At 33.5% G+C, this 14724-nt stretch overlaps 1 protein-coding gene across 2 annotated transcripts in view; it reads right to left on the minus strand.

The window, feature by feature from the left end:
- The window catches only part of EPHA5 (EPH receptor A5), a 333428-nt gene that overhangs the window by 26393 nt on the left and 292311 nt on the right, over nucleotides 1-14724 (minus strand). For both annotated transcript variants that reach the window (XM_037029906.1, XM_037029905.1), the window contains 2 exons: nucleotides 4649-4710; nucleotides 2534-2743 (listed from right to left, as the gene is read on the minus strand). In XM_037029906.1, the coding sequence (XP_036885801.1) occupies nucleotides 2534-2743; nucleotides 4649-4710 (272 nt within the window). The remainder of the gene's footprint in view (nucleotides 1-2533; nucleotides 2744-4648; nucleotides 4711-14724) is intronic.

A 14724-nucleotide genomic window follows, 5' to 3' on the forward strand; every position in this document is an offset into this window, starting at 1 on the left:
GGCTTTTCTTTTTTAACCTAAGAAATAGGTTTCTCTCTTTTTAAAATTTTTTTAAAAACTTTTTCTAGATTTTATTTATTTATCTTTAGAGGGGAAAGAAAGGAGAGAGAAAGAGAAATATCAATGTATGGTTGCCTCTGGTGTGTCCACTGCCGGGAACTGGCCTGCAACCCAGGCATGTGCCCTGACTGGGAATCGAACTGCAATTGTGTGGTTTGCAGGCCTGCGCTCAATCCACTGAGCTACGCCAGCCAGGGCTAGGTTTCTCATTTAATCAACCATTTTTTAAAAATCATTGCAATTAGATTATGGGGAACAACATTATCAAATTTAGGATTTTTTTTTACATGATAAAAATTGGTTTGCTAGATTTCTTCTTAGTTTGCAGAATTAATATATATTCTGTCCCTTTCAGGGCAGATTTTTTTCTCTTAATTTTTAAAAGCAGGTAACCCCAAGCAACCAAACATTTCATTGATAAGAAAAAAAGTAAGAAAGTGAGAAAGATGTAGGTTTTGAGTTTTTTTTCTTGTAAAAACGCTAACATATGCCTTCCTACTTTGCCGGAAGGGAATAATTTATTTCATATACCAGAAAAAATGGGACTTAGATTGCTCTTTTTGAACCAAAGTTTCAAAATACATGAGAAAATAGTGATGTTATTCAATGCTCGAGATTGCTCTCTGAGTTGAAATTAATTGAAATATTCAAACTAAGTTTTAATTATTTGTTCTATAGAAATATGGTAATACCGTTTAGGAGGACTTTCCCCAAACATGCTTTTCTTAATTAAATATTCAAAGGTAAGATTACACAATTAGGTCCAACTATTTGCTTTGTGGTATTGTCTAATATTATTGAACCTCTTAAAATTATACTTTGCTACTTACTTTAAACCTCATCCTAGAATTTTTCTCTCGAACCTCTGACCATCATATTTGGCATCAGTATTATGTGAAGTTCCCTTACTTCTTAGCTCTCAGTATATGCATCTTTCATGAACTGTCACCATAACCCATGTCATAGGAATAATTCTTGATGGCCTTGGGGTCTCTGCTTTCCCTTGTCTTCCAGCATGAGACATTGGCACAGATGTCGGCAATCTACTGTATGCATTTAACTGAGACATTAAGTCATCATACCGGGGATGGCTTTTCTTAAAATCTCCGTCTTATTTAGGCCATGTTTATTAAATGTAACACTAATCCCAGGAGAATTCTTAAATTAGGTTTTATTTAATGCAAATAATGACAAAGATAATTAAGTCTGGAAGAGGACTTGAGATTCTTTCAATTAATTGATTGATTTAATAAGCTGACCATTGAAAGACTTGTTTGCTTAGATAACTAGCTTTTCACCTTCAGCACATTGCAGTCCCTAAGAATCTGAGTCATAAAGCAACAGTGAAGAAGAAAGCCTTACATTCTATTAACATGTTTATTTCTAGACTATGAGTAGAAATAATTTTTAAAAAGCTGAATTAAATTTAAAACTGTGTAACACATCTATCATAAAAATAAGAGATGACAAAAATGTTCTTTTTCATAGAAACCAAGGTTAATAAAATTGTATAGTGAAAAGATGCAATGAAATATTTCTGTCTTCCCAAGAAGTTTAAACCTTGAACTTGATGATATTGTAAAGATTTAGAATTAAACAAATGTAGTTTATCATAAAGGATTCAAACCAAAGAAGTCCAATGTATAAATTGTCCAAAAAAATTCCATTGCGTTAATACTCACAATTTTCCATGGAAAGAATTATCAATTCAGGAACAAATTACATTGCTGGGAAAAAGTGATGATTTATCCTAATTAAATATTAGTTAGTCACCAATTTTCTGAAGATATGGGATTAACAATTTTTAAAGCATGTAAGAAAAGAAACTAGGTATATGTTCAGTAAGTATAAAGTTTTTTAAAGAATATAACATACAATGTGAATCTTTAAAAGGTAAGTTTAAATATTTCTGTATTTGTTTTACAAAGTATTATAGTTCAGAGAGCTTAAGCTAACCAATAATGTTATACATGTATATATTCATACACATTGTATATATCTTTATTGCTTTTAATATGAGATTCTCTCACTTTTTTACATTTAAAATTTTATATAATTTTTATATTGTGTATCCGCTCTGAATTCAAACTTTTTTATTTTCAGGGAAAATTATGTTTATGTTTTTATGTTTAGGGAAAATAATTTTTATGTTTAGGGAAAATAGTTTTTTAACACACATGCGCACACACACACACACACATATAGATACATATAGATACATATAGATACAATATACATATATATAAAATATACAATATATATATATATATATATATATATATATATATATATATATATTGTATCTAACAAGGAGCATCATCTGGATTTTTTAATCCCAAACTCCCTCTATTTCTTTCTCTCTTTTCCCATGTTGGAAACATCATGGGATGTTTTTTTGCTATTTCCTTTAAAATCTTTAGAAATTAAATGCCTCTAGTCTAGTATTTATGAAATGCATTCTGTTAGATCTTACCCTTGTGGTATAGGCTGCCTCAGGGTCGTCCTCCAGTACCCTGGAAAGTCCAAAGTCAGACACCTTGCACACAAGGTTACTGTTGATTAAGATGTTCCTGGCCGCGAGGTCTCTGTGCACATAGCCCATGTCAGACAGGTGCTTCATTCCTGCGGCGATGCCCCTCAGCATGCCCACAATCTGAATCACAGTGAATTGCCCATCGTTCTTCTATAAAGATGATGTGGAAATATTAGTCCAGCAAACACAAATCACTGGGGGAAAATACGAAAGGATCTTCCTTCAATCCCAAATTAATACTATCACCAAATTCATGCACAATTCTATCTGAGGGAGATCAGAAAAAAGATGGGAAATAAATAACTAACTTGATAATATGTATCAGTTCTTTGCTTGGTGAAAACAGATAGAGGCTTTGAAAGCCTTTGTCAAAAATCTCATTTAATTCTAACTCCTTTTTCTCAGTCATCAGGGGAGCGTGCTCATCACTGCAACCTGGTACCTGCATAGGGTTAACACTCTACATTTTTGAGGGGCTTTAAAAGAAGCTCGCTGAATTGGCATATTGTTACAGAGAAGAAATGGCCAGAGGAAAAAAAGGGAGATTCTTCGGCAGCAGAAGGGCAGGGAATGAGTGCATAGTGACCAGGACAATGTTTGCATTTCTCGGAAGTTTGTTGTCTTTCACAAGGGCGCTGAACTTACTGCAGACACAGGATAAGGCTCACCTGATGATTATTTTGAAAAGAAAAAGGAAGATATAACTTAAGCCACTAGAGAACTGAAAGATATATGTAAGAAATCTGGCAACAGAAGCTTGCGGATCACTGTCATATTTAATGCATGGGACCTTCTTATCATTGGCAGTAGTAACATTTTCCATAACTTTTTCTAATTAACAGAATAATTGTCATCGAAGATAAAAAACTTCCAGCTTACAGGTTTAATCAGGCCTGCAAATATGTTACATTGTCTAGCACAAACTCACTGACTATATAATAAAATGAGTGGCCATCATTTCAAATTTGGAGACTTACGCAGTTTTCTAAGACCCACAGACCAGACAGTACAGGATTACTATTGTCTGTAATAGTAATAGTATCAGGGTGACTGCACTGGTGCAAGCAGAGGATGGCCTCGGACGGGTTCCAAGTCTTTTTAACCCCTTAATGCAGATAATTAATGCAGAACTTTCTGACATTTTTTCTTGCTCTGCCTGATTTATGTGTATTCCTTGAAAAAGTTAAGCATCTGTAAAATATTTTTTTTAATTGTTGACACTATTACAGATAAGCTTTTTTCTTTTTTTCCCTTCCTTCCTCCCTTCCTTCCTTCTTCTCTTTCTTTCTTTCTTAATCTCTTTCTTAATCTTTCTTTCTCTTTCTTTCTTTCTTTCTTTCTTTCCTTCTTTCTTTCTTTCTTTCTTTCTTTCTTTCTTTCTTTCTTTCTTTCTTTCTTTCTTTCTTTTCTTTCTTTCTTTCTTTTTCTTTCCCCTTCCTTCCTTCCTTCNGAGGATGGCCTCGGACGGGTTCCAAGTCTTTTTAACCCCTTAATGCAGATAATTAATGCAGAACTTTCTGACATTTTTTCTTGCTCTGCCTGATTTATGTGTATTCCTTGAAAAAGTTAAGCATCTGTAAAATATTTTTTTAATTGTTGACACTATTACAGATAAGCTTTTTTCTTTTTTTCCCTTCCTTCCTCCCTTCCTTCCTTCTTCTCTCTCTTTCTTTCTTAATCTCTTTCTTAATTTTTCTTTCTTTCTTTCTTTCTTTCTTTCTTTCTTTCTTTCTTTCTTTCTTTCTTTCTTTCTTTTCTTTCTTTCTTTTCTTTCTTTCTTTCTTTTTCTTTCCCCTTCCTTCCTTTTCTTTATATTTTCAGGAAAATTAATATATAGTTAAATAAAACTGAAGATGCATATAATTAAAATTTGTATAAGTTTTCTCAAAAGAAAAATTTTCAAACTGAAGTTAATTTTTTGGAGTATAATAATTTTGATTCCAGGTAGTTCTATCTTTTTAAAAATTTAGCTTTAAAGTGGCTCAATTTCAACTTCAACATCATGATCAATATATAAATACCACCTTGAGTAGTTAAATTTGTTTCCAATCTTACCTTTAAAAATGTATCTAAAGAGCCATTTTCCATATACTCTGTCACTATCATCACTGGTTTACCTGAAAAGAAAACAATGGATGAGCTGTTGCTTTTGGACTTAATATTTTTATGCAGGGAAAGTTTACCTGGCTATTTTTATTAGTGTCCAAATACATCAGTTTATTTTTATAAAGTTATCTTTGAGCAGCAAGTAAATCCATGATGCTATGACATCTGAGTCAAACAGTAGGGTCGGTGAGGTGAAAGTACCACAAGGATAATAACAGATTGACATAGTCAATCGGCAATATCAAAATCAATTTATGTAGAAAATTAGCTGAAGAACAAATATTATTTTAATATAGGCAATAATATACTGTACCTTATAGTGATATCCAGCAAAGCATTGTAAACATGTGAATCTTTTTTACAGCTCTCAATAAAACTCTGATCCAGTCTGTCTTCTTTATGACCCCTTGAATACGTGTTGTATTTTTTTAACTCTATTTCTGTGTTCTCATAATTCTTTACCTTATGGCTGCCTCCCTGTTTCCTCTTGGCCACACAAGTTATAATCTTTATCAATCCAAAGTGTTTCATCTTTAAAAACACTGTTCTAATGCCTCTTGCTATCCGATAATTTTTCTGCAATCATCTCTGATCGAAGGGGTACTGCTTTTGTGTCTGATATAAAAGTGCCGCCTAGAGATTAGCAGGACACACTCTGGAGCCACACTGCTTACCTCTGAACCCTCTATCAATCATTCGTATGTGACCTTCGACAAACCAAGTATGATTTCTGTGTCTCAATTTTCTCATCAGTAAAATTAAGACATAAATGATACCTGATTCATAAGGTTGTTGTGATTACCCAAGGAAAATAGTTATCCCAGGCACTTGTAATAGTGCCTACCACTAGAATTTGCTGTGTATTCTTGTTTTATAAACTTAATCAATTTTGTATCTATGGGTTAACTTCCTTGCTACATGTAAGTTTGCTAACAGAATAAATACTATTTTATCTCCAATAAATTTATGGTACTTTGTATATAACATATCTGTTATATAGGATGAAAAATGAGATAAAAATCATTATTAAATTAAAAAAATTAAAACACAGTTGTTAGTTTTATCAATTTATATTAACTTCACTATATTTTAAAACAACTTTTTACTCTTTAATAAAAGTATACTACACACATTTTAAGTGTTATTTTCATCTATTTTGAGATGAGTAAAAAAAGAACTTATGACAGGGAAATTATTATCTTATCATCTATTAATTGTTTTTTTATATGAAGAGAAAACAAGGCCTATGCAATCACAAAATGCATAATTAACCTAATGGCATTTTCCAGAAGGACATCTGTATTGTACTTGAGACATGATTAATTCAAGTCATAATATTAGAACTTGTACATTTATTCACTCACCTTCATCATAAAGTATAAATAGAGATACAAGAAGTAAGACAATTACATATAAATAAGAAATAATTGGGAAAATGATTTTTTATTCCAAAATCATTTAAAACTCACTGTTTAAAATAAGAAGATAAATTAGTCTTGCTCCTCACTTAGATGATCATCTCCTTTTAAAATATTTTAGGGATACTACTCCTTATGAAATTGTGACAAGTTACTATAAAGGCAGACATATTTCTCTCCTCTTTTTTAAAGTTTGTAAAAGTTATACAAAATTTTGTCTAAAATAATTCATTTGGCATATGGTTCTAGATGCCTACATTAGGTGAAATAATGGGTATGCAGAAAATGTGCATTGAAGATGTCAGTTGATATGAACTCCAAGGCTGAAAGTGTCACTGGTGTAATAAAAGGTCATGGATATTCCAGGAAGAAGAGGAAACAGGTACTGAGGGACCTTGTCATGAGAGAGCCCATCGAGTTCAAATATCGCCATATATTTGATTTTTTTGAAGAGCTCTGGATGTCTCTTTGTAAATCAGAAAGTGACAGGAGGTGAGTTGGGGAATACTGATTTTAAAAGTAACTGAAAATACATTTTCTTTGAGAGAAAGAGAAGAGATTCATATTGTATTTGTCAATGGCTCTGACAGCACAGGAGTATAAGAGATTATAAATGTTATTTTCTCCTTAGTATAACTTCATTCTAAGTTCAGGAACAGAGAAATTCTTTCAACTTCACTTTGCCACACCCATTTTAATGTTTTTCACATAAACTGTGAAATAGAATCCTGCTTTGGGTCCCAAAGAATGTAAGAATGTAAGAATGTACATTCTTACAAGAAATAATTGGGAAAATGATTTTTTATTCCAAAATCATTATACAATCATGTACATTCTTACATTTCAGCCTTTTGTTAATGTTGAGGCCCCTTTTCTCTCAAAGTCCTGAAGTAATATATATTCCCCGAAGATAACAGCCAAAATAGCCAAATGCTTTGGCAAAGGTGCCTAATGGGACAGGAGTGCTGAACCAGCTGTCGCCCATGCATTTGCCTCATCAGAAGAATTCAGAACTACCCAGGGTGAAGCTGAGTAGGCAGAGAGTCGGGGCACATGGGTATCCCTGGAACTGGCTTTTAAGTGAGCTCCATAGAAACATTTCAATAAATTTACAGCTAACACAGCCAAAAGGATATTGTACTTGCTGAAAACATCAGCCCAGATCAAACTAGAAGGAGGTCCACATTTTCTTAAACTAGCCTGGGATTCCAGGAATCCCTCTTTGATTCTGCCTGATTTCTTCTCTCAGAGAAATTGATTGAGGGAGTTGTCACGATGTAAGAATGAAAAGAACTGCTTCAAGATACTGACTTGACATTGAAAGTGGAATTGGGGGAAAAATGCACATAATTGGCTTTCTAGAGCTAGTAAGAGCCAGCAGCTGTACACCCTTATATACACCCATATAACCAAATACCAATTAATTTATGAAATATTTGTATTGCCTTAGAATGTTCCCTAATACCTCATTCTAACCAATTCCCACCTTCCCATAAATAGTCCTTATTCTGCTTTCTATAACTATAGTGTTCCCTGTTCTTGAAGTCCATAAAAATACATTCACACTCTATGCATGCTATTGTCTACTTCCATACTCAACAAGATATTGTCAATATTTATCCATGCCATTGTACAGATCGGTAGTTAACTCTTTCTATATTGCTGAATATTATTTTATCACACAACCATACAACAATTTGTTCATCCATTTTCCTATTGGTGGACATTTCTGTGTTTTGTTTGTTTTTGAATACTATGAATAAAGGTGCTATAAGTCATACTGGTAAAAAAAAAAAAAAGAATGGAAAGAACTGAACTCCAGCAGCTACTGGGGATGGCTGTCCTTCATCGTCACCTCTCAGCTCAGACCTCGTGAGCAGATGCTTCAGCCGTGAAAGGGAAACCCTAATCTATATCTATCATTATCTACTCTGCCCCACATCCTTTATGTCTATGGCACTGTCCCTATAATTCTACTGAACAAAATTTTGCTCCTTCTCTCTTTTTCTACAATTTTTTCTGCCTACCCTCTAATTTTTTATACTCTCTTCTTCTTTTTATGGGTCAGTGGTAAAAGTTTCCTACTGCTCATTCGTGGTCTACTGAGCAAAAATTAGATAGATTTTCCATGTTAAAATATCTCTTTTTGAGTATTCTTTTTCTTTAAATTCAACTTAAATTTACTGAGCTTAGAAGAAAAAATTATACTATGAAGGAAATAGACTGATCAGAAAACATATTGACATTTAATAATATATAGTTGGGAAAAATGATTAGTTTTTAAGGATATTGGCACCTGATATTCATCCTGTAAAATTTTATAGCTAGCATGACCTAGCTTTAAAATTTGGATTAATTATTTATGACAGTTGTATGGTATAATGTCAATAACCAAAATACTATTTGAGAAATATGATAGGGACTCAGAACACCTCTCATACTTCAGAAAATGGGGGGAACAATAAAAATGAATGCTTGAAAACAAGCACAATATTTTTTGTTGACAAGAATAAGACACTTCAGGATCCATTTGATTATGTTTCATGCTTGGGTCATTTTAATGCTAATTATATTTAGTTTGGCTTATGTTTTGTCTCCATTTCTGCCAGCTTGCAAGAATGACATAGCAATAATGAATGTGGCTTACTCTAGCCCTTGTAAATTCAATAAAACTGTGCAAATCATTTTCCATTATCCAGCTTGAAGTACAGACAAAGGGTGGATCTGACAATAATTCTGAAAGCATATTATCAAAAATCCATATAAAGAAAGCTCATAAAGCATGCTAAAATGTGATTTTAATCATGGACTAGAGCTTTTATATTACTGTATATTATTTACTGAAAACTCAGCTCAGGCAGAGTCTAAGTAGTAATAGAAACACATTATTTGTGGAATTCACATTCATTGTTGACAATCACAAAGAGCTACAATTTATTGATCGTCTCTTCTTGATAAGGAATGATGTTACTTTTTAAAAGATTTTATTTACTTATCTTCAGAGATAGGGGAAAGGAGGGAGAACCAGAGAGAGAGAAACATCAATGTGTGGTTACCTCACATACCCCCTACTGGGGACCTGGTGTGCAACCCAGGCATGTACCCTGATTGGGAAACGAATCAGCAAGCTTTGGTCCATCCACACTCAATCCACTGAGACACACCAGCCAGGGTCCATAATGTTATTTTTAATTGCTATTAAACCTCTATAAAGATGATATTACAAAAGACATTTTTTTTCAGAAAAAGTGAAATTTACAAAGATTTAATATATTATTTTAGCTGATCAGAACAACTTGTATAAGAAGCAAAATTGTGAATCGAGTTCATGTTCATCTGATTCTAAAAGCTTTTTTTACTTCTTCCATACTGTAATGTCGGTAATTTCAAAATTTTTATTTTAATTAAAAGTCTGTTTGTAAATCTTACAAATATTTATTTTTTTGTATTAACACAAGCCTGGTAATCATAATTATGCATGCCAAACTGTCCAATGACTGATGGAAGATCTGGTAGAAACTTGGCTTCTTTCAATAATAACATATTCTTACATCTGATCATTACTTATATCTGCTCTGAGTGTTCTGGTGTGTTCTGCAGTGCATGGTCTTGGAGTCTACTTATGTGAGGTATCGACGGTTGTCAGAGCCATAGAAGCAGAAAGTAATAATGCGGTGCAAGAGCCTGGGCTGAAGAAGAGAGGAAGACTTGCTTCTCAATGACCATAGAATTTCAGGTATGCATATGGAAGGGTTCTAGAGATTATTACACAACATTGTGCTTATAGGTCATACTGCAGTGAACACATAAAAATTTAAGAGGTAGATTTCATATTTGGTTTTCTTTTCTACCACATTAAAAAAAGAGTTTGTTTTGCTACTACATGATTTTTGGTGCCATTTTTTTATCACAAATCCAAGATAGGCAGGAGAGAGCCACTTTTGGAAATGGAATACTTTTCCATAAGATCTCCACGTTAGGAGAAACCAACTTGCAGGAATGTTAATCTAGCTCTCTCTTCAGAGTGTGGTCCCTGACAGGTAGCACAGGTATCATCTGGGAGGTGTTAGAAATGCCAAGTTTCAGTGCCCCATCCAGTCTACTGAACTAGGTTCTGAATTGTGGAAATATTTAAGGGGCACATTAAATTTTCAGAAACACTGAAATAAACCATAGCTCAAGAATTGTAGCTAAATCTGGGCTTATTATTTTATTTGTATCAATACCACCTGCTTTTCTGAAATAATTAACTCACCAACACACATACGATATCATTTAAGGATATAATGGAACATTTGATTTAGAAGCATCATAATTCACTGGAAAATAACTATCCTTGGGTTTCCCTTTGAAACACTTTACAAGACTCGTAAAGAATTAAAAGTAAGGCTGTGCTTATGCTTGTAGATCTACGGTCTTATTTCACCATGTCATTCTATTTGGGTTCTATAATATTTGGTGTTCTAACACTGGTAGCTGTTTAAAATTACTTCTATTTTTACCCCAAAGGAAACATGGGGTAACTCAAATAACATGATTCAATTATTCACGGCTAATGATCAACCACCTAAAGGGAACTTGCGCTTATAATAGAAATAGGTAATGATTATAAGGTGGGGACAAAGTATGTGCCTGTTGGGTACTCAGAGATTTTCATTCTCTTATGGTCATTATTTGTTAATTAACTCTTTAAAAAAAGTCTTTTATAAAATTATATAATCTTAATTTGAGGAAGGATGATAAAATAAAAAACCTATATTGAAACAAGAGCATAAAGCCACCAAGTATTTCTATAGGTAGAAATTCTAAACTTTACATATTTTTCTTTTATTTCATATCATTTACACTGATGTAAAATTTTCCATTTGAAATTTACTTCTCACATTAAAATTGTTAGAATTTTAGTATTTGTTAGGATTTGAATTGTTTTGACATTAGTGTAAGTGGATAATAATCATAGAATCAGAAATTTATATACTTTTCAGAGCAGTTGGGGACCTAAGAATGGTCAAAATGTACAGTTTTGTTTTATTAATAATGGAAATTTATTTTTTCTGTTTCAATTTTTACGTACTTTCATTACCATTTAGTCCCCTAATCCATACCTCCCTGCAATCACCACATTGTTGTCTATGTCCATGAATACTTTTGAAGCACAAATTTTACCTGGCTGGTGTGGCTCAATGGATTGAGCCCTAGCCTGTGAACCACAGGGTTGCCAGTTTGATACCTAGTCAGGACACAGGGTTGAGGCACAGGTCCCCAGTAAGGAGGACACAAGAGTCAACCACATATTAATGTTTTTCTCCTCTTGTTTTCCTTCCCTTCTCCTCTCTAAAAATAAATTAATAAAATCTTTAAAAAATAAAATAAAATTTTATTCACTAATAGTAAAACTATGAGACAAAAAAATCTATTTTTATAGATTTATATTCTTTCAGATGATTTAAATTTCATCGGGAAGACCAGTTACAAATCCCTAATAGTTTAGGCATTTATATTTATTAACTCTGTATATGCCCTAACAGAAGAAATAGTGCCAATTAATAAGCTAGCTTCTGATTTTACTTCAGTTTTATCTTTTTAAGATTTTATGTATTTATTTGTTTGAGAGATGTGAAAGGAAGGAGGAAAAGAGGGAGGGAAACATCAATGTGTGGTTGCCCCTTGAGCACCCCCAATTGGGGACCTGGCATGCAACCGAGGCATGTGCCCTGACTGGGAATCGAACCAGCAACATTTTGGTTTGCAGGCCCACACTCAATGCACTGAGCTATACCGGCCAGGGCCTTGTTTTTACTTCAGTTTTAAAGTTATTTATTTCCATCGTGGTTGATCATTGATTCATAGCAATTATTTTCTTTTGTGAAATGGAAGAAGCAAAATTCTAGCATAGTCATACTTCAAACATTTTAGTTTATATTTTTTCAGGCCTAAAGGTAAATCACATTTTGTGTACAACAGGTGTAACTGGATGCTTTTAAACATCTCAACTTTAACTTATCCGCAACTGAACTACTTATTACCAGAAACACTCTTGTTCCTTCTAGACTCTTTTCTATAAATGGCAATTAGCTTCTTCAAGGTATCCAGGACAAATAATTTATAATTATCATTGGCTCTCTTTTTTCATATTCCACTTCCAAACTGTAAAAGTTATGTTGTGATTGCCTTAAAAATATCTACAAAACTCATCGATTGCCCTCCACCTTGTTAGATCTGTACTCTGATCAAATCAGTAAGGGGCGTGAATAATGTTGGTGGCCTCCTCACTGCTTGCTCCCTGCTTACACGCCAGTTGGTATCATCTATACTCAACATAGCAGTTTGACTGATCCTTTCAATGTAGAAATCAGACTCTATTACATCTCGGCTCTAAAGCTCACATTAGGAGATTGTTTAACAGGGGCCAACAAATCTTTACATTTCTATCCTACTACATCTTGAAGTTAGTCTCTTACCAGAATCCTCACATTCATTCCACCGAAGCAAAAATGATGTTGTTACTTACTGTTTCTTGAACATTCCATGCAAGTTGTATTTGAGCCTAGCAGGACCTTCTTCCTGTAACACTCTGCCCTTGCTATCTATCTGCGAGGTCTGCACCTTCACTTTATTCAAGACTATTTAGAGAAGTTTTCCTCTAAGCAAAAGAGAAAGCACCAACCCTCGATAGAACCAACCCTTACTATCCTAACTTAGCTTTATTTTCTCCATTTAATATATTATAAGTGCATATGTTCATCTAGATTCTGTCTCTCCCACTGGAAAAAAGCTAGCTCCATCAAGTCAGAAATTCAGTCTGTCTAATCTCTACCTTATCCCATTTATTAATAGAAATAAACATGTATTATGCACCAACTAATACTTTTTCAATAAATAAATAATTCTTCTTAAGTGTGTACTGAATGATATGAGGTTGATAATGGACACTGTTTAAGAACTTAGGTTTTGGCGTCATATAGAACTGTTTTAGAATCTGGCATTGCCCTATGCATAGTTTTATGATATGGGATAATATATTTAACCTCTTTAAAGTTAATCTTCCTATCTGTAAACTGAGAACAAACACTAGCATGCACAGGGTAGCACTGCTGTGCAGACTAAAGGGAGGTAGGTAAAGAACACTAAGCTTAGTAAACTCTTAAAGTAATGTTAAGTGTAAGTAGTCATAATAATTTTGATGCAAGATCCTGTGCAAAGATTCTCAGACCACCTCCTTCATAGGCATTTTAATTTTTTCTAAAAAAATTGGCATTATAGAATACAATGTTTAAATTTAAAATAAAACCCTATATTAATCTAATTCGTTTAAAATATTTACATGATTATAATAAAGTCATTCACTCATTTAATATCATTTATGATTTTTTAAAGATTGTATTTATTTATTTTACAACCATTGTATGGTTGCCTCTCATGTCCCCCACTGGGGACCTGGCCTACAACCCACGCATATGCCCTGACTGGGAATTAAACCGGAGACCCTTTGGTTGACAGCCTGCACTCAATCCTCTGAGCTACACCAGCCAGGGCATTTATGATCTTTTTAAATTACCTAATGTCTTTGGTCCTGTAATAGAAACTGCATTGAGGGGTGGAGTTATAAACATATATCAGGTTCAAGAAATATATTGTGTATGGTGATGATAAAACACATAGAGCTATAACTATGATATAATATATAGCATGACAAGTGCAGAGGAATGTAACTAGAGTTTATAAAATTGCCTCTGAGAATTCATTCATTCGACAAATATGTACGATACTGCCCATGCTGAGCATCGATATAAGAACACAGAGACGAGTGAAACAGAAGCCTCTGCTCTTTGAAGTTTGGATTCTCCCGGAGAACTGGGAAGCTGTCCTTGGCTCAGCTATTCAACCTTACTAAGGGCCCCCTCCATACCAGGCAGACACAGAGGACAGAAGGACAAATGAAGATAAATGACACAGGTCACACGAAGAAGGTCATGTTTGAATTAAACAAGATCAAGGTAAGAGAAGTGGAGGACATTCCAGGGTTAAGGAACTATTTCAAAGGGTCAGAACAAAAATTAATTAGTGTTGGCTGAAAAGGAAATAGTGGAAGTGGAGATATAGACAGAGCTTATCAAAGCTATCGAAATAATAGTAAGGCTACAAAATAATAGCAATATTTATTTAGATAAAACGTTATAAACATTAATAAATAATAATATAATAATAACCTGTCACACCAGTAAGTCTACTTATTCCCACCTCTGTATGCATTTTGTTCCATTTGTTAGCTTGTTTGGTGATAAAGCATGAGGGGAGAGCAATGACTTAGTAAAATCTACCTGAGGACAAGAGGTGTAGAATGAGCTAACATGGGAAAATACCAAAATGAAAAGAATAGTTTGAATTCTAATGAAATAGCCATGAGGAATATATAATGAGGGTCTGGAAAACAGAAGCGGCTTTATGAGAATGAAATACTACATCTGAAAGGTAAATACCAATTTATATAAGTCAGAATTGACTGACAATATACATAATTGTTATTGAATGTGCCATCTCCCCAGACTTCAAAATAATAGAGATTCCTCTAGTGTTCCTCTAATATTTGTTTAAGTTTATTAATTA

The sequence above is a fragment of the Sturnira hondurensis genome, unplaced genomic scaffold (assembly GCF_014824575.4).
Source record: "Sturnira hondurensis isolate 20B ecotype Veracruz unplaced genomic scaffold, ASM1482457v3 Scaffold0020579, whole genome shotgun sequence".
Taxonomy (NCBI): domain Eukaryota; kingdom Metazoa; phylum Chordata; class Mammalia; order Chiroptera; family Phyllostomidae; genus Sturnira; species Sturnira hondurensis.